General features: G+C 46.1%; 1 protein-coding gene across 2 annotated transcripts; it reads left to right on the top strand.

Annotated features, from left to right (window-relative positions):
* Positions 1-26893, top strand: HAPLN2 (hyaluronan and proteoglycan link protein 2). Of its 2 annotated transcripts, XM_056546423.1 has the most exons (7): positions 1-115; positions 17567-17697; positions 19865-19981; positions 22808-23161; positions 24636-24752; positions 24849-25031; positions 26115-26893. In XM_056546423.1, the coding sequence occupies exons 3-7, from the start codon at positions 19891-19893 to the stop codon at positions 26396-26398; spliced, it is 1029 nt and encodes a 342-aa protein (XP_056402398.1). In that variant the 5' UTR covers positions 1-115; positions 17567-17697; positions 19865-19890; the 3' UTR covers positions 26399-26893. The 2 variants fall into 2 exon arrangements, with proteins under 2 accessions (XP_056402398.1, XP_056402399.1); XM_056546424.1 differs by lacking the exon at positions 17567-17697 and having other exon boundaries at positions 2-115.
* The last annotated feature ends 682 nt before the right edge of the window (positions 26894-27575 follow it).

Below are 27575 nucleotides of genomic sequence, written 5' to 3'. Positions count from 1 at the left end.
GGTAGAGTTTGGTGAGGAGTGGAGTCTGTGAGGTGGATCTGATGGAGGCCTGAGGCCTAGTCCAGTGACCACGCATCCATTACCCGTTTACCGAGGTGAAAGTGAAAGCCTTGCGGTAAGCCTACAGTCACGGGGATATTATACAAGTCAAGTCCAGTAAGTTAGTCAAGTCCAAGTCTCTAAAGTATAGTGCGGGCTGAACCAGTCATATACAGCACAATCAACTACAAGTCCCAGCAAGCCGATAAGCTTCCCTAAGTTCACCCTGCAACTCCTTCACGCTGATCTGAGCTGTAACGGATTGTACCATCTTTCCAACCTCAGTAAACCAAACCAGTTAACCGTAACCTTGTGTCGGAGTGATTATTTGCCCCGTGCCTGGCACAGGTGAAGCTGGTCTACCTCGGGTGGCGTATAGGTCAACCACGCCCTGGCGTCACGATAAGGTTAATTACCCATTACCCTATCCGACACCACAGTGTCACACATAACAGATACCCCACCTTAACCCCTGAACGACCATGGATGTAAATGCACGTCCTGGTGCAACGGTACTTAGCGCACCAGGACGTACATTTACCTCCTGTGTATGACCGCGAGCATTGGAGCGGTGCTCGCGTCATACACGGCAGATTCCGGCTGCTAGCAGCAGCTGGGGACCCACTGGTAATGGCCGACAGCCACGATCGCGCGGATGTCCGCCATTAACCCCTCTGATGTTGTAATCAGTACAGATCACGGCATCTGCAGCAGTGCACATGTAAAAATAGATGATCGGATCTCCCACAGCGCTGTGGCGGAGATCCGATCATCTGTAATGGCGGACGGAGGTCCCCTCACCTGCCTCAATCTGTCTCCTGGCGTCTCCTGCTCTGGTCTGAGATCGAGCAGACCAGAGCAGAAGATCGCCGATAATACTGATCAGTGCTATGTCCTATGCTTAACACTGAACAGTATTAGAATTTAAATGATTGATATGAATAGTCCCCTATGGGGACATAAAAAGTGTAAAAAAAACTTGAAAAATTTAAAAATAAAAAGTTAAAAATAAGTGAAAAATCCCCTCCCCCAATAAAAATGAAAATTGTCAGTTTTTCCCATTTTACCCCCAAAAAGCGTAATTTCTTTTTTATAAACATATTTGGTATCGCCGCGTGTGTAAATGTCCAAACTATCAAAATATAATGTTACTGATCCCGTACGGTGAACGGCGTAAACTTAAAAAATAAAAAAATGTCCAAAAATGCTGCTTTTTAGTCACATTTTATAAATAAAAAAAATAATAAAAAATTATCTAAAAGTTTTATATACGGTATGCAAATGTGGTATCCAAAAAAAAAGTACAGATGATGGTGCAAAAAATGAGCCCTCATACCGCCCTATATACGGGAAAATGAAAAGGTTATAGGTGGTCAAAAAAGGGCGATTTTAGATGACTGATTTTGTACAAAAAGTTTTAGATTTTTTTTAAGCAGTACAAAAATATAAAAGTATCTAGTGATGGGTATCATTTTAATCCTATTGACCCACAGAATAAAGAACACATGTAATTTTTACCGTAAATTGTACAGCGTGAAAACAAAACCCTCCAAAATGTGCAAAATTGTGGTTTTCATTTAAATTCCCTCCCTAAAAAAATTTTTTTTTGGGGTTCGCCGTACATTTTATAGTAAAATCAGAGGTTTCATTACAAAGTACAATTGGTCTCGCAAAAAACAAGCCCTTATATGGGTCTGTAGATGGAAATATAAAGGAGTTATGGATTTTAGAAGGCGAGGAGGAAAAAACGAAATCGCAAAAATAAAATTGGCCTGGTCCTTAAGGGGTTAAAGGACAGTATCTCCTATAGTAGGATTAGATGCAACTGTTCAGTACATAGCATCACACAGGGTTGGCTTAGATACATCAGCTCAGCAGACAACATTGTACATGATAACTTAGACATAAGGGCTCAGCAGACAGTATTACATATGAGAGGCTTAGATACACCAGCTGAACAGACAGTATCACACACAATAGTCTTAGATACAGTGACTCAGTAGACATCGTTACACAGGACATGATTAGATACACAAGCTCACTAGACAGTATCACACATCATTCAGTGACATTATAGATTTAGATACCTCGGATTTTCATGTCAGTATCTCGCATGACTGGCTTAGATACAACAGTATATATAATATCATTAGATACAGTGGATCAGACTACAGTATCACACATATACACACATCAGGTATGACTGGCTTAGATACAGCCATATTAAGCACATAGTATCACCCCTAAATGGCTTAGATACGGCAACTCAGTAGACAGTTTCACACGCAATAGACTTAGATACAGCAACTCAGCAGAAAGTGTCACACAGTGTAAAGGTTTAGATCAGTGTTTCCCAACCAGGGTGCCTCCAGCTGTTGCAAAACTACAACACCCAGCATGCCCGGACAGCCTTTGGCTGTCCGGGCATGCTGGGAGTTGTAGTTTTGCAACAGCTGGAGGAACCCTGGTTGGAAAACACTGCTCCTGTAGGTTTTGTATCTCACTGCCAGAGCTTGATTCACAGCTTACACTGCTGAGTACTGCTCTATCATGTCTTCCATGCCGCTGCAGCTTATTAGGGTTTACTACATGCTGGGAGTTGTAGTTTTGAAACAGCTGGAGGCATTCTAGTTAGGAAACACTGCTGTTGGCTTTCCGGGCATGCTGGGAGTTGTAGTTTTGTAACAGCTGGAGGAACCCTGGTTGGAAAACACTGCTCCAGTAGGTTTTGTATCCCACTGCCAGCTTACACTGCTGAGTACTGCTCTATCATGTCTTCCTTGCAGCTGCAGCTTCTTAGGGTTTACTACATGCTGGGAGTTGTAGTTTTTCAATAGCTGGAGGAACTCTAGTTAGGAAACACTGCCGTTGGCTGTCCGTGCATGCTGGGAGTTGTAGTTTTGCAACAGCTGGAGGAACCCTGGTTGGAAAACACTGCTCCAATAGGTTTTGTATCTCACTGCCAGAGCTTGATTCACAGCTTACACTGCTGAGTACTGCTCTATCATGTCTTCCATGCCGCTGCAGCTTATTAGGGTTTACTACATGCTGGGAGTTGTAGTTTTGAAACAGCTGGAGGCATTCTAGTTAGGAAACACTGCTGTTGGCTTTCCGGGCATGCTGGGAGTTGTAGTTTTGTAACAGCTGGAGGAACCCTGGTTGGAAAACACTGCTCCAGTAGGTTTTGTATCCCACTGCCAGCTTACACTGCTGAGTACTGCTCTATCATGTCTTCCTTGCAGCTGCAGCTTCTTAGGGTTTACTACATGCTGGGAGTTGTAGTTTTTCAATAGCTGGAGGAACTCTAGTTAGGAAACACTGCCGTTGGCTGTCCGTGCATGCTGGGAGTTGTAGTTTTGCAACAGCTGGAGGAACCCTGGTTGGAAAACACTGCTCCAATAGGTTTTGTATCCCACCGCCAGAGCTTGATTCACATCTTACACTGCTGAGTACTGCTCTATCATGTCCTCCATGCTGCTGCAGCTTCCTAGGGTTTACTACATGCTGGGAGTTTTAGTTTTGCAACAGCTGGAGGCACCCTGGTTGGGAAACACTGGTTTAGATACACCAATACGATACCTAAGCTATTGCTGGAACTTGTACATATTACTGGAGGCGTAAAGCAGTGACATTTGCCCCCCCCCCCCCTTTGAACCCTATGACACCCCAGTCCTCAGGATTTTGGGTGCGGCTCCTCTCCTCCTCCTCCCACGTAGCCCGGGGCTGCATAGCTGTGCGGTGATGGTAGCCGGACGCTGCGGACGCCTCTGTCTGTATTATCTGGGTTATAGATATTGGGGTCATAGTGCACCCCTAGTCTGGGTTCATTTGGGGGGAGTCACATGATCTGATGTCACCGGTAAGGTGTCACACCGACACGTGGTCCTCAGCTGTGATAAGTGATGTGCTGAAGGATACGTTGTACATTGCTGTCAGTGAGTGACAGATGGGGAGGAGGGGGAGGCTGCTGCAGACAATGCTCTTAAGAGTTGTGTTGATGGATAATATGATCATATGAAGACAGCGCGTGCCTTCAGGTCCCTGTCGTGCTAGGTCAGTGTTTCCCGAACAGGGTGCCTCCAGCTGTTGCAACTCCCAGCATGCACTCCCTATCTCCGTACACACTAGCACATTTATTTTGCAGGGGGACACTTGCCCGACCCCTCTCTCATCTGACATCCAGAGACTTACAGAGAGTCAAGAGGCAATCATACACATAGATCAGTATTTACCAACCAGTGTGTCTCCAGCTGTTGCGAAACTACAACTCCCAGCATGCACACCCCATTTACATATACACTAGCACATTTATTCTGCAGAGGAACACTTGCCCGACACTTGCCCTCTGACATCGTACACATAAGTGTTTCCCAACCAAGCTGCCTTCAGCTGTTGCAAAACTACAACTCCCAGAATTCACTGTCACCCCGCATTCATTAGCACATTTGTTCTTCTGCAGGGGGACACTTGCCCGACCCTTCTCTCTTCTGACTTCCAGAATCAACAGGGAGTCAAAAAGCCATTGTATGTATAGATAAGTTTTTCCCAAACAGTGTGCCTCCAGCTGTTGCGAAACTACAACTTCCAGCATGCATTCCCCATCTCCGTATACACTAGCGCATTTATTTTGCAGGGGGACACTTGCCCGAGCCTTCTCTCCTCTGACATCCTGAGTCAACAGGCAGTCAAAGAGCCATCGTACGTATAGATCAGTGTTTCCCAACCAGGGTGTCTCCAGCTGTTGTAAAACTACAACTCCTAGCATGCCCGGGCAGCCTTTGGCTGTCTGGGCATGCTGGGAGTTGTAGTTTTGCAGCATCTGGAGGGCCGCAGGTTGAATACCCTTGTCCTAGGAAAGCGTTTCCTAACTAGTGTGCCCTCAGCTGTTGCAATACTACAACTCCCAGCATGCCCGAAGCATGCTGGGAGTTGTAGTTTTGCAACAGCTGGTGGTATACAAGTTAGGAAACACTGTCCCAGGACAAGGGTATTCAACTTGTGGCCCTCCAGATGTTGCAAAACTACAACTCCCAGCATGCCCGGACAGCCAAGGGCTGTCCGGGCATGCTGGGAGTTGTAGTTTCGCAACAGCTGGTGGCGCACTAGTTAGGAAACGGTATCCTGGGACAAGGGTACTCAATCTGCTGCCCTCCAAATGTTGCAAAATTACAACTCCAAAAGCCAACGGCTGCCAGGGCAACATCTGGAGGGCCACAGTTTGGAGACCACTGTTTAATGGGAAATGGCCTTATATGGAAGAGTGATTTGACGGTTCAACATCGCCATCTTGTGTTCAGTAGAAGTATTACAACATTTTGGTTTGCAATTCAGTTTCTCCCGAATTCTTCTTCTCCAATTCTTCAGTATTTTAATTAAAATCTCTGCTTGCTCTCACTGAATGGGAACATTGGTTGTAACATCTGGAGGTTGACAGCGCTGTCCTGATCTAATTCTTCTCACAGCTGAGGGTTTGGTACCAGAGTGAACTATACACATCGGCAGCCCAGATCTTTCTCCTGTATTGGTAGTTTGTAACAATGTATCAGCGCAGGAAAAAAAATTGTATCAAAAAGAAACGTCAATACTGTAAGCTGTGGGAAGGGAAGAAGAAGGTTTCCATTTACTGAAAGCAAGCAGAGAACAGACAAAGTATATCAGAATGTTACGACTGAACCCAGAAGAACCAATTCAGGGAAGTATTGTCTGATATACACTCAGATTCATCATATCTGTATAGAGGAACTGTGTGATGTCATCATGTCTATATGGAGGAACTGTGTGATGTCATCATGTCTATATGGAGGAACTGTGTGATGTCATCATGTCTATATAGAGGAACTGTGTGATGTCATCATGTCTATATGGAAGAACTGTGTGATGTCATCATGTCTATATAGAGGAACTGTGTGATGTCATCATGTCTATATGGAGGAACTGTGTGATGTCATCATGTCTATATAGAGGAACTGTGTGATGTCATCATGTCTATATGGAGGAACTGTGTGATGTCATAATGTCCATATGAAGGAACTGTGTGATGTCATCATGTCCATATGGGGGAACTGTGTGATGTCATCATGTCCATATGAAGGAACTGTGTGATGTTATCATGTCCATATGGGGGAACTGTGTGATGTCATCATGTCTATATGGAGGAACTGTGTGATGTCATCATGTCTATATGGAGGAACTGTGTGATGTAATCATGTCCATATGGAGGAACTGTGTGATGTCATCATGTCTATATGGAGGAACTGTGTGATGTCATCATGTCCATATGGAGGAACTGTGTGATGTTATCATGTCCATATGGAGGAACTGTGTGATGTCATCATGTCTATATAAAGGAACTGTGTGATGTCATCATGTCCATATGGAGGAACTGTGTGATGTCATCATGTCCATATGGAGGAACTGTGTGATGTCATCATGTCTATATGGAGGAACTGTGTGATGTCATCATGTCCATATGGAGGAACTGTGTGATGTCATCAAGTCTATATGGGGGAACTGTGTGATGTCATCATGTCTATATGGAGGAACTGTGTGATGTCATCATGTCTATATAGAGGAACTGTGTGATGTCATCATGTCCATATGGAGGAACTGTGTGATGTCATCATGTCCATATAGAGGAACTGTGTGATGTCATCATGTCCATATGGAAGAACTGTGTGATGTCATCATGTCCATATGGGGGAACTGTGTGATGTCATCATGTCTATATAGAGGAACTGTGTGATGTCATCATGTCTATATGGAGGAACTGTGTGATGTCATCATGTCTATATGGGGGAACTGTGTGATGTCATCATGTCTATATGGGGGAACTGTGTGATGTCATCATGTCTATATGGGGGAACTGTGTGATGTCATCATGTCTATATGGAGGAACTGTGTGATTTCATCATGTCTATATGGGGGAACTGTGTGATGTCATCATGTCTATATGGAGGAACTGTGTGATGTCATCATGTCCATATGGAGGAACTGTGTGATGTCATCATGTCCATATGGAGGAACTGTGTGATGTCATCATGTCTATATGGAGGAACTGTGTGATGTCATCATGTCTATATGGAGGAACTGTGTGATGTCATCATGTCCATATGGAGGAACTGTGTGATGTCATCATGTCCATATGGAAGAACTGTGTGATGTCATCATGTCCATATGGAGGAACTGTGTGATGTCATCATGTCCATATGAAGGAACTGTGTGATGTCATCATGTCTATATGGAGGAACTGTGTGATGTCATCATGTCCATATGGAGGAACTGTGTGATGTCATCATGTCCATATGGAGGAACTGTGTGATGTCATCATGTCTATATGGAGGAACTGTGTGATGTCATCATGTCCATATGGAGGAACTGTGTGATGTCATCATGTCCATATGGAGGAACTGTGTGATGTCATCATGTCTATATGGAGGAACTGTGTGATGTCATCATGTCCATATGGAGGAACTGTGTGATGTCATCATGTCCATATGGAGGAACTGTGTGATGTCATCAAGTCTATATGGGGGAACTGTGTGATGTCATCATGTCTATATGGAGGAACTGTGTGATGTCATCATGTCTATATAGAGGAACTGTGTGATGTCATCATGTCCATATAGAGGAACTGTGTGATGTCATCATGTCCATATGGAAGAACTGCGTGATGTCATCATGTCTATATGGGGGAACTGTGTGATGTCATCATGTCTATATGGAGGAACTGTGTGATTTCATCATGTCTATATGGAGGAACTGTGTGATGTCATCATGTCTATATGGAGGAACTGTGTGATGTCATCATGTCTATATGGAGAACTGTGTGATGTCATCATGTCTATATGGAGGAACTGTGTGATGTCATCATGTCTATATGGAGGAACTGTGTGATGTCATCATGTCTATATGGAGGAACTGTGTGATGTCATCATGTCCATATGGAGGAACTGTGTGATGTCATCATGTCCATATGGAGGAACTGTGTGATGTCATCATGTCCATATGGAGGAACTGTGTGATGTCATCATGTCTATATGGAGGAACTGTGTGATGTCATCATGTCCATATGGAGGAACTGTGTGATGTCATCATGTCCATATGGAGGAACTGTGTGATGTCATCATGTCTATATGGAGGAACTGTGTGATGTCATCATGTCTATATGGAGGAACTGTGTGATGTCATCATGTCCATATGGAGGAACTGTGTGATGTCATCAAGTCTATATGGGGGAACTGTGTGATGTCATCATGTCTATATGGAGGAACTGTGTGATGTCATCATGTCTATATAGAGGAACTGTGTGATGTCATCATGTCCATATAGAGGAACTGTGTGATGTCATCATGTCCATATGGAAGAACTGTGTGATGTCATCATGTCTATATGGGGGAACTGTGTGATGTCATCATGTCTATATGGAGGAACTGTGTGATTTCATCATGTCTATATGGAGGAACTGTGTGATGTCATCATGTCTATATGGAGGAACTGTGTGATGTCATCATGTCTATATGGAGAACTGTGTGATGTCATCATGTCTATATGGAGGAACTGTGTGATGTCATCATGTCTATATGGAGGAACTGTGTGATGTCATCATGTCTATATGGAGGAACTGTGTGATGTCATCATGTCCATATGGAGGAACTGTGTGATGTCATCATGTCCATATGGAGGAACTGTGTGATGTCATCATGTCTATATGGAGGAACTGTGTGATGTCATCATGTCCATATGGAGGAACTGTGTGATGTTATCAAGTCTATATGGGGGAACTGTGTGATGTCATCATGTCTATATGGAGGAACTGTGTGATGTCATTATGTCCATATGGAGGAACTGTGTGATGTCATCATGTCCATATGGAGGAACTGTGTGATGTCATCATGTCCATATGGGGGAACTGTGTGATGTCATCATGTCCATATGAAGGAACTGTGAGATGTCATCATGTCCATATGGAGGAACTGTGTGATGTCATCATGTCTATATGGAGGAACTGTGTGATGTCATCATGTCCATATGGAGGAACTGTGTGATGTCATCATGTCCATATGGAGGAACTGTGTGATGTCATCATGTCTATATGGAGAACTGTGTGATGTCATCATGTCTATATGGAAGGAACTGTGTGATGTCATCATGTCCATATGGAGGAACAGTGTGATGTCATCATGTCCATATGGAGGAACTGTGTGATGTCATCATGTCTATATGGAGGAACAGTGTGATGTCATCATGTCCATATGGAGGAACTGTGTGATGTCATCATGTCTATATGGAGAACTGTGTGATGTCATCATGTCTATATGGAGGAACTGTGTGATGTCATCATGTCCATATGGAGGAACTGTGTGATGTCATCATGTCTATATGGAGGAACTGTGTGAAGTCATCATGTCCATATGGAGGAACTGTGTGATGTCATCATGCCCATATGGAGGAACTGTGTGATGTCATCATGTCTATATGGAGGAACTGTGTGATGTCATCATGTCCATATGGAGGAACTGTGTGATGTCATCATGTCCATATGGAGGAACTGTGTGATGTCATCATGTCTATATGGAGGAACTGTGTGATGTCATCATGTCCATATGGAGGAACTGTGTGATGTCATCATGTCCATATGGAAGAACTGTGTGATGTCATCATGTCCATATGGAGGAACTGTGTGATGTCATCATGTCCATATGAAGGAACTGTGTGATGTCATCATGTCTATATGGAGGAACTGTGTGATGTCATCATGTCCATATGGAGGAACTGTGTGATGTCATCATGTCCATATGGAGGAACTGTGTGATGTCATCATGTCTATATGGAGGAACTGTGTGATGTCATCATGTCCATATGGAGGAACTGTGTGATGTCATCATGTCCATATGGAGGAACTGTGTGATGTCATCATGTCTATATGGAGGAACTGTGTGATGTCATCATGTCCATATGGAGGAACTGTGTGATGTCATCATGTCCATATGGAGGAACTGTGTGATGTCATCAAGTCTATATGGGGGAACTGTGTGATGTCATCATGTCTATATGGAGGAACTGTGTGATGTCATCATGTCTATATAGAGGAACTGTGTGATGTCATCATGTCCATATAGAGGAACTGTGTGATGTCATCATGTCCATATGGAAGAACTGCGTGATGTCATCATGTCTATATGGGGGAACTGTGTGATGTCATCATGTCTATATGGAGGAACTGTGTGATTTCATCATGTCTATATGGAGGAACTGTGTGATGTCATCATGTCTATATGGAGGAACTGTGTGATGTCATCATGTCTATATGGAGAACTGTGTGATGTCATCATGTCTATATGGAGGAACTGTGTGATGTCATCATGTCTATATGGAGGAACTGTGTGATGTCATCATGTCTATATGGAGGAACTGTGTGATGTCATCATGTCCATATGGAGGAACTGTGTGATGTCATCATGTCCATATGGAGGAACTGTGTGATGTCATCATGTCCATATGGAGGAACTGTGTGATGTCATCATGTCTATATGGAGGAACTGTGTGATGTCATCATGTCCATATGGAGGAACTGTGTGATGTCATCATGTCCATATGGAGGAACTGTGTGATGTCATCATGTCTATATGGAGGAACTGTGTGATGTCATCATGTCTATATGGAGGAACTGTGTGATGTCATCATGTCCATATGGAGGAACTGTGTGATGTCATCAAGTCTATATGGGGGAACTGTGTGATGTCATCATGTCTATATGGAGGAACTGTGTGATGTCATCATGTCTATATAGAGGAACTGTGTGATGTCATCATGTCCATATAGAGGAACTGTGTGATGTCATCATGTCCATATGGAAGAACTGTGTGATGTCATCATGTCTATATGGGGGAACTGTGTGATGTCATCATGTCTATATGGAGGAACTGTGTGATTTCATCATGTCTATATGGAGGAACTGTGTGATGTCATCATGTCTATATGGAGGAACTGTGTGATGTCATCATGTCTATATGGAGAACTGTGTGATGTCATCATGTCTATATGGAGGAACTGTGTGATGTCATCATGTCTATATGGAGGAACTGTGTGATGTCATCATGTCTATATGGAGGAACTGTGTGATGTCATCATGTCCATATGGAGGAACTGTGTGATGTCATCATGTCCATATGGAGGAACTGTGTGATGTCATCATGTCTATATGGAGGAACTGTGTGATGTCATCATGTCCATATGGAGGAACTGTGTGATGTTATCAAGTCTATATGGGGGAACTGTGTGATGTCATCATGTCTATATGGAGGAACTGTGTGATGTCATTATGTCCATATGGAGGAACTGTGTGATGTCATCATGTCCATATGGAGGAACTGTGTGATGTCATCATGTCCATATGGGGGAACTGTGTGATGTCATCATGTCCATATGAAGGAACTGTGAGATGTCATCATGTCCATATGGAGGAACTGTGTGATGTCATCATGTCTATATGGAGGAACTGTGTGATGTCATCATGTCCATATGGAGGAACTGTGTGATGTCATCATGTCCATATGGAGGAACTGTGTGATGTCATCATGTCTATATGGAGAACTGTGTGATGTCATCATGTCTATATGGAAGGAACTGTGTGATGTCATCATGTCCATATGGAGGAACAGTGTGATGTCATCATGTCCATATGGAGGAACTGTGTGATGTCATCATGTCTATATGGAGGAACAGTGTGATGTCATCATGTCCATATGGAGGAACTGTGTGATGTCATCATGTCTATATGGAGAACTGTGTGATGTCATCATGTCTATATGGAGGAACTGTGTGATGTCATCATGTCCATATGGAGGAACTGTGTGATGTCATCATGTCTATATGGAGGAACTGTGTGAAGTCATCATGTCCATATGGAGGAACTGTGTGATGTCATCATGCCCATATGGAGGAACTGTGTGATGTCATCATGTCTATATGGAGGAACTGTGTGATGTCATCATGTCCATATGGAGGAACTGTGTGATGTCATCATGTCCATATGGAGGAACTGTGTGATGTCATCATGTCTATATGGAGGAACTGTGTGATGTCATCATGTCCATATGGAGGAACTGTGTGATGTCATCAAGTCTATATGGGGGAACTGTGTGATGTCATCATGTCTATATGGAGGAACTGTGTGATGTCATCATGTCCATATGGAGGAGCTGTGTGATGTCATCATGTCTATATGGAGGAACTGTGTGATGTCATCATGTCTATATAGAGGAACTGTGTGATGTCATCATGTCCATATAGAGGAACTGTGTGATGTCATCATGTCCATATGGAAGAACTGTGTGATGTCATCATGTCTATATGGAGGAACTGTGTGATGTCATCATGTCTATATGGGGGAACTGTGTGATGTCATCATGTCTATATGGAGGAACTGTGTGATGTCATCATGTCTATATAGAGGAACTGTGTGATGTCATCATGTCCATATGGAGGAACTGTGTGATGTCATCATGTCTATATGGGGGAACTGTGTGATGTCATCATGTCCATATGGAGGAACTGTGTGATGTCATCATGTCTATATGGGGGAACTGTGTGATGTCATCATGTCTATATGGAGGAACTGTGTGATGTCATCATGTCTATATGGGGGAACTGTGTGATGTCATCATGTCTATATGGAGGAACTGTGTGATGTCATCATGTCTATATAGAGGAACTGTGTGATGTCATCATGTCTATATGGAGAACTGTATGATGTCATCATGTCCATATGGAGGAACTGTGTGATGTCATCATGTCCATATGGGGGAACTGTGTGATGTCATCATGTCTATATGGGGGAACTGTGTGATGTCATCATGTCTATATGGAGGAACTGTGTGATGTCATCATGTCTATATGGGGGAACTGTGTGATGTCATCATGTCTATATGGAGGAACTGTGTGATGTCATCATGTCTATATGGGGGAACTGTGTGATGTCATCATGTCTATATGGAGGAACTGTGTGATGTCATCATGTCTATATAGAGAAACTGTGTGATGTCATCATGTCTATTTGGAGAACTGTATGATGTCATCATGTCCATATGGAGGAACTGTGTGATGTCATCATGTCCATATGGAGGAACTGTGTGATGTCATCATGTCTATATGGGGGAACTGTGTGATGTCATCATGTCTGTTACGCCTAGCGCTCCGGGTCCCCGCTCCTCCCCGGAGCGCTCACGGCGCCCTTCTTCCTGCAGCTCCCCGGTCAGCGCTGACCGGGAGCGCTGCTCTGCCATGGCCGTTGGGGATGCGATTCGCACAGCGGGACGCGCCCGCTTGCGAGTCGCATCCCAGGTCACTTACCCGTTCCCGTCTCCTGCGGTCATGTGCTGGCGCGCGCGGCTCCGCTCTCTAGGGCGCGCGCGCGCCAGCTCCCTGAGACTTAAAGGGCCAGTGCACCAATGATTGGTGCCTGGCCCAATTAGCTTAATTGGTTCCCACCTGTTCCCTGCTTATATCTAGTCTCCTCCCATGCACTCCCTTGCCGGATCTTGTTGCCTTAGTGCCAGTGAAAGCGTTCTTTGTGTGTTTATACCCTGTGTACCAGAACTATTGCTATCTCCCCTGACTACGAACCTTGCCGCCTGCCCCCGACCTTCTGCTACGTCCGACTTTGCTTCTGCCTACTCCCTTGTACCTCGCCTATCTTCAGCAGCCAGAGAGGTGCCGTTGCTAGTGGATACGACCTGGTCACTACCGCCGCAGCAAGACCATCCCGCTTTGCGGCGGGCTCTGGTGAAAACCAGTAGTGTCTTAGAACCGGTCCACTAGCACGGTCCTCGCCATCCCTCTCTGGCACAGAGGATCCACCTCCTGCCAGCCGGCATCGTGACAGTAGATCCGGCCATGGATCCCGCTGAAGTTCCTCTGCCTGTTGTCGCCGACCTCCCCACACTGGTCGCCCAGCAAGCCCGACAGATTGCCCAACAAGATCACCAGCTGTCGTACTTGACCACCATGACTCAGCAACTCCAGTCGCAGCTACAGCAGATTCAGTCTCAGCTACAGCAGCAGCAACCATCTCCTCCGCCAGCTCCTGCACCTCTTCCGCAGCGAGTGGCCACTCCTAGCCTCCGCCTGTCTTTGCCGGACAAATTTAATGGGGACTCTAAGTTTTGCCGTGGCTTCCTTTCCCAATGTTCCCTGCATCTGGAGATGATGTCGGATCAGTTTCCTACTGAAAGGTCTAAGGTGGCTTTCGTAGTCAGCCTTCTGTCTGGAAAAGCCCTGTCATGGGCCACACCGCTCTGGGACCGCGATGACCCTGTCACTGCCTCTGTACACTCCTTCTTCTCGGAAATTCGAAGTGTCTTTGAGGAACCTGCCCGAGCCTCTTCTGCTGAGACTGCCCTGCTGAACCTGGTCCAGGGTAATTCCTCCGTTGGCGAGTACGCCATACAATTCCGTACTCTTGCTTCTGAACTATCCTGGAATAATGAGGCTCTCTGCGCGACCTTTAAAAAAGGCCTATCCAGCAACATTAAGGATGTTCTGGCCGCACGAGAGACTCCTGCTAACCTGCATGAACTCATTCATCTAGCCACTCGCATTGACATGCGTTTCTCTGAGAGGCATCAAGAGCTCCGCCAGGAAAAGGACTTAGATCTCTGGACACCTCTCCCACAGTCTCCACTGCAATCTGCGCCTAGGCCTCCCGCCGAGGAGGCCATGCAAGTGGATCGGTCTCGCCTGACCCTGGAAGAGAGGAATCGCCGTAAGGAAGAGAATCTTTGTTTGTACTGTGCCAGTACTGAACATTTTCTGGTGGATTGCCCAATCCGTCCTCCACGTCTGGGAAACGCACGCTCGCACTCAGCTCTCGTGGGTGTGGCGTCTCTTGATGCCAAGTCGGCTTCTCCACGTCTCACGGTACCTGTTCGGATTTCCACTTCAGCCAGCTCTCCCCTCTCAGCCGTGGCCTGCCTGGACTCTGGAGCTTCTGGGAACTTTATTCGGGACTCCTTTGTGAATAAATTCCGGATTCCGGTGACCCGTCTTGTCAAGCCACTCCACATTTCCGCGGTCAACGGAGCCAGGGTGGACTGTACCATACGTTTCCGCACGGAGCCCCTTCTTATGAGCATCGGATCTCACCACGAGAGGATTGAACTTTTGGTCCTCCCCAATTGCACCTCGGAAATTCTCCTTGGACTTCCCTGGCTTCAACTTCATTCCCCAACCCTGGATTGGTCCACTGGGGAGATCAAGAGTTGGGGGTCCTCTTGTTCCAAGAACTGTCTAAAACCGGTTCCCAGTAACCCTTGCCGTAACTCTGTGGTTCCTCCTGTATCTGGTCCCCCTAAGGTCATTAAGGACTCTGCCTGCCACAGGAAATGCCCCTCCCCCCCTCCCAGTTCCATCAGGCAAGCTTCTGTGTCCCCTCATGGCCCTCGTCCTGGTGTCACACTGCCCCGTGCCAGGTCCCGCCCTCTGCCCTCTCTCCCCATTCCTACTCCTGCGGTTCTGCCTGCCGTTGAGGAATCCCCCCATCCTTTCCCGGTGTCCTCATCCCAGGGGAGGCAGTTTCCCGATAAAGAGAAGGGGAGACCTAAGGGGGGGGGTACTGTTACGCCTAGCGCTCCGGGTCCCCGCTCCTCCCCGGAGCGCTCACGGCGCCCTTCTTCCTGCAGCTCCCCGGTCAGCGCTGACCGGGAGCGCTGCTCTGCCATGGCCGTTGGGGATGCGATTCGCACAGCGGGACGCGCCCGCTTGCGAGTCGCATCCCAGGTCACTTACCCGTTCCCGTCTCCTGCGGTCATGTGCTGGCGCGCGCGGCTCCGCTCTCTAGGGCGCGCGCGCGCCAGCTCCCTGAGACTTAAAGGGCCAGTGCACCAATGATTGGTGCCTGGCCCAATTAGCTTAATTGGTTCCCACCTGTTCCCTGCTTATATCTAGTCTCCTCCCATGCACTCCCTTGCCGGATCTTGTTGCCTTAGTGCCAGTGAAAGCGTTCTTTGTGTGTTTATACCCTGTGTACCAGAACTATTGCTATCTCCCCTGACTACGAACCTTGCCGCCTGCCCCCGACCTTCTGCTACGTCCGACTTTGCTTCTGCCTACTCCCTTGTACCTCGCCTATCTTCAGCAGCCAGAGAGGTGCCGTTGCTAGTGGATACGACCTGGTCACTACCGCCGCAGCAAGACCATCCCGCTTTGCGGCGGGCTCTGGTGAAAACCAGTAGTGTCTTAGAACCGGTCCACTAGCACGGTCCACGCCAATCCCTCTCTGGCACAGAGGATCCACCTCCTGCCAGCCGGCATCGTGACAATGTCTATATGGAGGAACTGTGTAATGTCATCATGTCCATATGGAGGTACTGTGTGATGTCATCATGTCTATATGGAGGAACTGTGTGATGTCATCATGTCTATATAGAGGAACTGTGTGATGTCATCATGTCCATATGGAGGAACTGTGTGATGTCATCATGTCCATATGGAGGAACTGTGTGATGTCATCATGTCCATATGGAGGAACTGTGTGATGTCATCATGTCCATATGGGGGAACTGTGTGATGTCATCATGTCCATATGAAGGAACTGTGAGATGTCATCATGTCCATATGGAGGAACTGTGTGATGTCATCATGTCCATATGGAGGAACTGTGTGATGTCATCATGTCCATATGGAGGAACTGTGTGATGTCATCATGTCTATATGGAGAACTGTGTGATGTCATCATGTCTATATGGAAGGAACTGTGTGATGTCATCATATCCATATGGAGGAACAGTGTGATGTCATCATGTCCATATGGAGGAACTGTGTGATGTCATCATGTCCATATAGAGGAACTGTGTGATGTCATCATGTCTATATGGAGGAACTGTGTGATGTCATCATGTCTATATGGAGGAACTGTGTGATGTCATCATGTCCCTATGGAAGAACTGTGTGATGTCATCATGTCTATATAGAGGAACTGTGTGATGTCATCATGTCTATATGGAGGAACTGTGTGATGTCATCATGTCTATATGGAGGAACTGTGTGATGTCATCATGTCTATATGGAGGAACTGTGTGATGTCATCATGTCTATATAGAGGAACTGTGTGATGTCATCATGTCTATATGGAGGAACTGTGTGATGTCATCATGTCTATATGGAGTGAAATCGCTGAGTAATGTGTTCTGCCCCTTGTAGAAAGTATATAAGGGTCCGTCCCGGGACTAGAGGGGTGTACCTAATAAAGTGGCCGGTCAGTGGATGTGATGGGGGGCGCAGAGTTGGGGCCGTTTTGCAGGTGTCGGATGTTATTATTTCTGGAGATGGAGGCGACACAAAGGTTACTGGGAACACTGGTCCTTTCTAGTCTGGGGAGTGGGACCGGCCGGACAGTGTCCAGATCCTCCAGCCACATACTGACATTTCTCCCCGATCCTCAGTGATGGAGGAGCAGACAGTCCGGCCATTGACAAGACGTCCCCGGCCCATTACAAAGCCCCATTGTCCCCTCATTGTCATCACTTCACAGGGGAAGCGGCCGACAGGCACACAAAATGTTTACTGACCCCACAACAGAAGGACGGCCGGAGGAGACATCTGCGCCACCGCCACTGTCTGCTGTATCTGGGAGGAAGAATGGCGTAGGAGCCTTCTGATCAGGTGAGAAGATGATACCGGTATCACACATGATGGGCTTAGATACACTGGCTTGGTAGACTGTATAACGCAGCGGCTTTAAAACCTCACACCAGTGTTTTCCAACCAGGGTGCCTCCAGCTGTTGCAAAACTACAACTCCCACCAAAGGCTGTCCGGCAGTGTTTCCCAACCAGGGTGCCTCCAGCTGTTGCAAAACTACAACTCCCACCAAACGCTGTCCGGCAGTGTTTCCCAACCAGGGTGCCTCCAGCTGTTGCAAAACTACAACTCCCACCAAACGCTGTCCGGCAGTGTTTCCCAACCAGGGTGCCTCCAGCTGTTGCAAAACTACAACTCCCACCAAACGCTGTCCGTACAGGACAGCCTTTGGTGGGAGTTGTAGTTTTGCAACAGCTGGAGGCACCCTGGTTGGAAAACACTGCCTCACACAGTAAGCAGTATCACATATGCTAGGCTTAGATACAACAGTGCAGCTGGCAGTATCACTCATGATAAGTTTAGATACACCAGTTCAGTAGACTGTATAACACAGCGGCTTCGAAACCTCTCACAGTATCACATGATCAGCGGTCTTCAAACTGTGGCCCTCCAGATGTTGCAAAACTACAACTCCCAGCATGCCCGGACAGCCAACGGCTGTCCGGGCATGCTGGGAATTGTAGTTTTGAAACATCTGGAGGGCCACAGTTTGAAGACCACTGGCTTAGATACACCAGGACAGCCAGTAGGTAGTATCACACATAAAAAGATTAGATACACAGCAGACTATTCACATTGGTTAGAAGACAGTATCATACACAATAGGATAAGATGTACAGACTGTATCACACATGATGGGCTTAGATACACCAATACATCAGATATTATCACTCATGATAGGTTGAGATACACCAGCACAGCCGGCAGTATCAAACTTGATAGGATTAGATACATGGCTGAGCAGATAGTATCACACATGGTGGGCTTAGATACGCGACAGACAGTGTTACATATGACAGGCTAAGACACAATGGTAAGCACACAGTTTCACACATGACTGGATTAGATACATGGCTCAGAAGACAGTATTACACATGATGGGCTTAGATACACCGGCTTGGTAGACTGTATAACGCAGCGGCTTTAAAACCTCACACCAGTGTTTCCCAACCAGGGTGCCTCCAGCTGTTGTAAAACCACAACTCCCAGCATGCCCGGACAGCCTTTGGTGGGAGTTGTAGTTTTGCAACAGCTGGAGGCACCCTGGTTGGAAAACACTGCCTCACACAGTAAGCAGTATCACATATGCTAGGCTTAGATACAACAGTGCAGCTGGCAGTATCACTCATGATAAGTTTAGATACACCGGTTCAGTAGACTGTATAACACAGCGGCTTCGAATCCTCACACAGTATCACATATGATACGCTTAGATACACCAGGACAGCCAGTAGGTAGTATCACACATAAAAAGATTAGATACACAGCAGACTATTCACATTGGTTAGAAGACAGCATCATACACGATAGGATAAGATGTACAGACTGTATCACACATGATGGGCTTAGATACACCAAAACATCAGATGTTATCACTCATGATAGGTTGAGATACAGCAGCACAGCCGGCAGTATCAAACTTAATAGGATTAGATACATGTAGTATCACACATGACTGGATTAGATACATGGCTCAGAAGACAGTATTACACATGATGGGCTTAGATACACCAGCACAGAAGACAGTATCAATACACGATGGAGGGTGGTGCATAAGACAGGCTTAGATACATCAGTTCAGCAGACAGTATCACAATGGGCTTAGATACATTAGTACAATGGATAGTATCACTCATGATATGCTGAGATACACCAGCACAGCAGGATGTATCACAAATGACAGGTTTAGCTATGCGGCAGACAGTGTTACATATGATTGGCTAAGATCCATCAGCTCAGCAGAGAGTATCACACTTGATATGATTGGATACACTTGATCGGATAATGTTACAATATGAAGGCATGAGATACATGGCTCAAAAGACACATAAAAGTTGTAGATAACATTATGAAACATTATAAGCTTAGATACACTGACTGACAAGATGTCATTGCGGAAAATCTGTGTGAAATCTGTGCCCATCGCCGCCCCCTTCTGGGCTGTCTGAGTCATTTCTTGTCTCCCACAGACAGAGGTCGAGTGTTCTCCTCAGGGATGGAGGGATCCTACATTCTTCTGATCTTATTCTTCGGATCTGACTCCTTCCAGGACCACAGCGTCTATCGCAACTCCGACCGGAACCAAGGTCTTCTAACTTGTAGGGTGCACTGGGGGAGGGGGGGGTAGAATATGCTGTCGGGTCTTGTGGGGTCACCAAATCATGGAGAACCCCACCAAAACTCATCTGCTCACCCATACATCTACTAGGAAAGGGTTCGCTTAAGGGGAACTCTACGTTTTTGTCATTGAGAAATTGTTCAGAATATACAAGATCTTCTCCAGTTCCCAAAATGAATGGGCTGCAGCCCCTGAAATGCATTGGACTGGTGAAAATTCTAATGATGTTGGGTGGAAGTGGTGGTGGTGGTTGTAGCAGTATAAGTAGTAGTGGTGGTGGTAGTAGAAATAGTGGTAGTGTTGGTGGTAGCAGTGGTAGCGGTGCTGGTGGTGGGGGTAGTAGTAGTAGAGGTGATGGTGGTAGTAGTAGTGGTAGTGTTGGTGGTAGTAGTAGTAGTGGTGGTGGTGGTGGGGGTAGTAGTAGTAGTAGTAGAGGTGATGGTGGTAGTAGTAGTAGTAGTGGTAGTGTTGGTGGTAGTAGTAGTAGTGGTGGTGGTGGTGGGGGTAGTAGTAGTAGTAGAGGTGATGGTGGGGGTAGTAGTAGTAGTGGTGGTGGTGGTGGGGGTAGTAGTAGTAGTAGTAGAGGTGATGGTGGTAGTAGTAGTAGTAGTGGTAGTGTTGGTGGTAGTAGTAGTAGTGGTGGTGGTGGTGGGGGTAGTAGTAGTAGTAGAGGTGATGGTGGGGGTAGTAGTAGTAGTAGTAGAGGTGATGGTGGGGGTAGTAGTAGTAGTAGTAGAGGTGATGGTGGGGGTAATAGTAGTAGAGGTGGTGGTGGTAGTAGTGGTAGTGTTGGTGGTAGTAGTAGTGGTGGTGGTGGGGGTAGTAGTAAAGGTGGTGGTAGTAGTAGTAGCGGTGGTGGTGGGGGTAGTAGTAGTAGTAGAGGACGTGGTGGTGGGGGTAGTAGTAGTGGTAGCAGCGGTGGTGGTGGGGGTAGTAGTAGTAGCGGTGGTAATAGTAGTAGTAGTAGTAGCGGTGGTGGTGGGGGTAGCAGTAGTAGTAGTAGTGGTGGTGGTGGTGGGGGTAGTAGTAGTAGTAGAGGTGGTGGGGGAAGTAGTAGTAGTAGAGGTGGTGGTGGTAGTAGTAGTGGTGGTGGTGGGGGTAGTAGTAGTAGTAGAGGTGATGGTGGTAGTAGTAGTAGAGGTGGTGGTGGTAGTAGTAGTAGCGGTGGTGGTGGGGGTAGTAGTAGTAGTAGAGGACGTGGTGGGGGTAGTAGTAGTAGCGGTGGTAATAGTAGTAGTAGTAGTAGCGGTGGTGGTGGGGGTAGCAGTAGTAGTAGTAGTGGTGGTGGTGGTGGGGGTAGTAGTAGTAGTAGAGGTGGTGGGGGAAGTAGTAGTAGTAGAGGTGGTGGTGGTAGTAGTAGTGGTGGTGGTGGGGGTAGTAGTAGCGGTGGTGGTGGGGGAAGTAGTAGTAGAGGTGGTGGGGTTGGTAGTGGTGGTGGTAGTAGTAGTAGTGGAAGTAGTAACAATAGTGGTGGTGGTAATAGGTAGTAGTGGTGGTAGTAGCGATAGTGGTGGTGGTAATAGGTAGTGGTGATGGTAGTAGTGGTGGTGGTAATAGGTAGTAGTGATGGTAGAAGTAGTGGTGGTGGTGGTAGTAGTAGTAGCGATAGTGGTGGTGGTAATAGGTAGTAGTGGTGGTAATAGGTAGTAGTGGTGGTAGTAGTGGTGGTGGTAATAGGTAGTAGTGATGGTGGTAGTGATAGTGGTGGTGGTAATAGGTAGTAGTGATGGTAGTAGTGGTGGTGGTAGTAGTAGTAGCGATAGTGGTGTTGGTAATAGGTAGTAGTGGTGGTAATAGGTAGTAGTGGTGGTAGTAGTGGTGGTGGTAATAGGTAGTAGTGATGGTGGTAGTGATAGTGGTGGTGGTAATAGGTAGTAGTGATGGTGGTAGTGATAGTGGTGGTGGTAATAGGTAGTAGTGGTGGTAGTAGTGGTGGTGGTAATAGGTAGTATTGATGGTGGTAGTGATAGTGGTGGTGGTAATAGGTAGTAGTGATGGTGGTAGTGATAGTGGTGGTGGTAATAGGTAGTAGTGATGGTAGTAGTGGTGGTGGTAGTAGTAGTGATGGTAGTAGTGGTGGTGGTAATAGGTAGTAGTGATGGTAGTAGTGGTGGTGGTAATAGGTAGTAGTGATGGTAGTAGTGGTGGTGGTAGTAGTAGTGATGGTGGTAGTGGTGGTGGTAATAGGTAGTAGTGATGGTAGTAGTAGTAGTAGTAGTAGTAGTGGTGGTAGTAGTAGTAGTAGTAGCGATAGTGGTGGTGGTAGTAGGTAGTAGCGATAGTGGTGGTGGTAATAGGTAGTAGTGATGGTAGTAGTGGTTGTGGTAGTAGTAGTGATGGTAGTAGTGGTGGTGGTAATAGGTAGTAGTGATGGTAGTAGTGGTGGTGGTAGTAGTAGTGATGGTAGTAGTGTTGGGGGTAGTAGTAGTAGCGATAGTAGTAGTGGTGGTGGTAGTAGTAGTAGTAGCGATAGTGGTGGTGGTAATAGGTAGTAGTGATGGTAGTAGTAGTGGTGGTGGTAATAGGTAGTAGTAGTAGCGATAGTGGTGGTGGTAATAGGTAGTAGTGGTGGTGATAGTACTTGTGGTGGTAGTAGTGGTGATTTATCAAAACCTGTCCAGAGGAAAAGTTGTTGCGTTGCCCATAGCAACCAATCAGATCGCTTCATTAATTTTTCAGAGGGCTTTTTCTAAAATGAAAGTAGTGATCTGATTGGTTACTATGGGGAAACTCAGCAACTATTCCTTTATTCAGGTTTCGATAAATCTCCCCCCAATCTTCTTCCTTTCCGCAGATTACACCACGGCGACCAACTATCTCCTCAGTCCTATCCGCAATGTGGTCCAGAGCTCCCGAGGGGCCAACGTCACCCTCCCCTGTATCATGAGGCGGCGGCCCAGGAGCTACAAGGTCAAGTGGAGCAAGGTCAACCCTGAAGACCCCTTGGAAAACCTCATCGTCATCTCCAACGGTCGGTACCACAAGAACTACGACAATCTGAGGGGCCGGGTGAGGCTGAGGAGGAGCCATAGACTGGACGCTTCCCTCATCATCACCAACGTGACCTTAGAAGATGAAGGACGGTACAAGTGTGAACTGGTCAATGGCCTGGAGGACCAAAGCTTGACTTTATCTCTACACTTAGAAGGTAAAAGCCTGAGAACTTCTACCGTATTCTGCTTCCGTCGTGATAGGTCAGTGGCCTCCAAACGGTGGACCTCCGGCTGTCCCAAAACTACAACTCCCAGCATGCCCGGACAGCCAACGGCTGTCCGGGCATGCTGGGAGTTGTAGTTTTGCGATAGTTGGAGGCCCACCATTTGGAGACCACTCATCTAGGTGATACTTTCCCAATGGGTTGGAGTCATGAACAAGTTGCGCTGCAATTTGACCTTTTAGATGCCGACATCGGTTTTGCTCAAGGCATCTAAAGGGTTAAACGACAGGCATCGGCGCGACCGCCGATGTCCGTCATTCGCGGCGAGTCCCGGCAGCTGGTACCCGGCTCCTGAGCTTGCTTCATATTCCCTGAGGGCATCGGCAGTTAAGGGGTTAACTGCATTTACTGTGCGGTCAGAATGAGGCTGGCGTTAGTCGTCAGGTCAGTACAATGACAGTGATACCAGATTGGTATAGCTTTAGTTATGTGTTATTACTTTTATTTATATTTATTTATTATTTTTTATTTATTTTTTAATTGTCCTAATTTATTTAATATTTTTTTTCTTTTTTTGGGAGGTGACGTATTTTTTATCTATTATTTCTATTTTGTTTTTTTTAAATGGAGAAAGGGAGTGTTTTGAATATATATATATATATATATATATATTTATATATATATATATATATATATATATATATATATCTTCATTTTTACTTTTCATTTTTTAATAGTTCTAATCTATTTATCATTCATGATTTTTGGGAGGTGACATAACAAAAAAATATAAAAAATAAATAAATAAAAAATATAAATAAATTAAAAAAAAATTTTTTTAATTCCATTTCTGTTTATTTATTTTTTTTTTTTTTTTTTAATGCCATAAATAAAATTGTAAAAAATTTAACTTTTCAACACGCGGCAATACCGATAATGGTTTTTTTTTGTGTTTTTTTTTTTCTATAGCTTTTATAGATTTTATTATTTCACAAATAGAGAATATAGTGTTTTAAATGGTCCTATTCTAGTTCTAATTCACATTGTTTTGGGAGGTGATGTAACGAAGAAATGATGTCTTATTTTTTAATTCCATATTTTTGATAAATAACTTTGTTCAGACAACATGTGGAAAAATCTATGTTTTAAGTTTTACTTTATTCTTTTTTAATTAATTAATTTTTCATTTTATATTTTATTATTTCACAAATTTTTATCTGGAGATTTTTTTTAAATATTCTTAAAACCATTTTTTTATTTATTTTTTTGCAATAATTTTAGTCCATCCAGAGGTGCCACGCCCCCGCCCATAGACTTGCATTGAGGGGCGTGGTGTGACGTCACTAGGGGGCGTGTGCATGACGTCACGACCCTCACTGACTGCACCCAGCGTTCGGAACAATATGTTCCGGACGCTGGGGCAGTGGAGTACCCCTTTAAGAAAAATGTCTTCTACCTATTTTAGGGGTTGTGTTTCCATATCAGTCCAAGGAGGGGCGCTATCACTTTAATTACGTCCAAGCCCATCAAGCCTGTGAAGAACAAGATGGGAGACTGGCCACCTACGCCCAACTCTACCAAGGTAGGAAGGTGTCGCCTCACCCTATATATATATATATATATATACACACAATATAATGGATACTCAGGTGATGACTACGATTTGTCTTCTTCATAGCCTGGACTGATGGCCTTGACTGGTGCAACGCAGGGTGGCTTCTGGAAGGGACTGTACATTATCCGGTCATTGTCCCACGAAATCCATGTGGAGGCGCTCTACCTCCGGGGATACGCAGCTATGGACCCAAAGACAAAGTCAAGGACAGATACGATGCCTTCTGCTTCACCTCGGCTCTTAAAGGTACAGCTGGGACCGATATTGTATATACATTCGTGGTGTCCCAAGCAACGCATTTCGGCATATACAACCAAAATGTTGTAATATCTATACTTAAAGGAGAACTCCAGACCATAAAAATTGTCCCCCATAGTGCCGGCAGTAAAAAAAATTAAGATGTACATACCTTCCTCCGCTCCCCTGGGGCCTCCGGTAACCGGCTCCGGTCTCCGCCGCAATCCACTTCCTGGTTGCCGGTGGTCAGATGAATCAGCCAATCACCAGCCGCAGCGCAGTCCGACTCGGCCGGCCATAGGCTGAGCGGCAGTGTGACGTTTTCGGCCCTGGCCGCAGGTGCCGGTGTAGTGAAGAATTTTGTGTCCTAAAGCGTTTTCACACTGCCGCTCAGCCTATGGCCGGCCGAGTCGGACTGCGCTGCGGCTGGTGATTGGCTGATTCATCCGACCACCGGCAACCAGGAAGTGGATTGCGGCGGAGACCGGCGCCGGTTACCGGAGGTCCCAGGGGAGCGGAGGAAGGTATGTACATCTTTATTTTTTTTTACTGCCGACACTATGGGGGACAATTTTTATACTCTGGAGTTCTCCTTTAATACAAAATGGTGCTGTTGATCCCTCATAAAGACTGTTGAGTCCTCCACTGGAAAATCAAAATCAACTGGTGCCAGAAAGTTAAGCAGATTTGTAAATTACTTCTATATAAAAATCTTAATCCTTCCTGTATTTATCAGCTGCTGTACGCTCCACAGGAAGTTGTGTAGTTCTTTACAGTCTGACCACAGTGCTCTCTGCTGCCACCTCTGTCCAGAGCAGGAACAAATCCCCATTACAAAACCTCTCCTCCTCTGGACAGTTCCTGATATGGACAGAGGTGGCAGCAGAGAGCACTGTGGTCAGACTAGAAAGAATTACACAACTTCCTGTGGAGCATACAGCAGCTGATATGTACTGGAAGGATTAAGATTTTTATATAGAAGTTATTTACAAATCTATATAGCTTTCTGGCCCCAGTTAATTTCCAGTTCCCCTTTAACTCTCATATCATCTCCGTCCTCTCCAGTTGTCTTCTCCTTGATATGTATTGTAGGTCAAGTCTACTTTGTCCATGGTCCAATGACCTTCCGAGAAGCTTCCGCTGCCTGCCGTTCCCGCAAAGCCGAGATAGCCAAAGTTGGGCATCTTTACGCGGCATGGAGGTTCTTTGGCCTGGATCACTGCGATGGGGGCTGGTTATCAGATGGCAGCGTCCGCTTTCCAATCACGGACCCCCGTGAACGCTGCGGAGGGCTCCCAGACCCGGGAGTGAGGAGTTTTGGGTTTCCCAATGAAGACGAGAGATTGTATGGGGTGTATTGTTATGCCGCCACCTAGGACCTGGGGAAGGAGTCTTCTGGAGACAAGGATGTGGACCCCCGGATGATACATGGACCTGGTCCAGGACATGGAGTTCTAATCATCATGGTTCTAGCTGAGATGTGTCAACCTAGTAGTCAATAGTCTTCAATATTTATACGTCAGGGTCTACGAGGGCTGCTCTACTTTTCAGCATTTTAAAGGTTAAAACTCCATATAGACTTGACCTCATACTTCATACACTTGACAACCCGCCAGAAGTCCCAAGAGACTTCTGAAAAAGGGGAGGTCTCCTGTGCTCCTGGAGGAAATGCCATATCTCTCGATTGCCCTGCATACCCAGAACCGGCTCTTCAAATAGGCAAAATAGGCAGCTGCCTAGAGCGCCCTCTTGATTGGGTGCGCCACTCTGCCTGCCACAAAAAAGTTAGACAACCAGCATTCAAACCACTCGCTCAGTTTGTTACAGTGTGTCACTCCAGTAGTAAGCAAATTACGAGGAGTGGGCTTGTAACAGTGTGTCACCCCAGTAGTATTGTGGGGTATGCAAAGGGCGGGACAATGGGCGGAGTCAAGGGGTTGGCAAAATTTGCTTTTGCCTAGGGGGACAAAAATCCTTGCACCAGCCCTGTACATACCCACCTTACCCTGCTCCTGAGCGTCCTTACACACCTGGGTGCCACCATCAGGAAGATGTCTGTGGTGGCACCTGGGAGTGGAGGTAAGTGTAGGAACGGGGAGAAGTGAGTATTTGAACGTTCCCAGGTGTGGTCATGGTCCACAATGAACTCTCAAACCCAACAATCTGTCTGCGAACTTCACTCCCCCTACTTGCAGAATGTTGGTGCCTAGGCTGGTTTCACGCTACCCTTCAGAGCTTGTGCTAGTAGTTCCCAGGTTGCAGTGCGGCCTGAGACATTACATCACTAGTCAAGTGTTGAAAGGGAGCATGGCAGTGCTTCAATGGGAGAGCGATCGCTGGGTGGGAGATCATTCTAAACAGGGCTTCAGGGAATTGTAGTTTCCAGCACAGCACACATGGAAGGTAGCTCTGGTGTGCTGCAATGGGTGGGGTGGCTGATGTGTGGGAGGGAGAAAAGTGACCTCACACTTACAAACAAGGGATCATGGGACTTGTAGTTGATGGGAGGGAACTTCAACAGGAAATGGCCAGTCTTGAAAAAATAGCCTTAGC

This window comes from Hyla sarda, chromosome 11 (genome assembly GCF_029499605.1).
Source record: "Hyla sarda isolate aHylSar1 chromosome 11, aHylSar1.hap1, whole genome shotgun sequence".
Lineage (NCBI taxonomy): Eukaryota > Metazoa > Chordata > Amphibia > Anura > Hylidae > Hyla > Hyla sarda.
The sequence above is the reverse complement of the archived record's forward strand: the minus strand, read 5'-3'. Positions and strand labels throughout refer to the sequence as shown.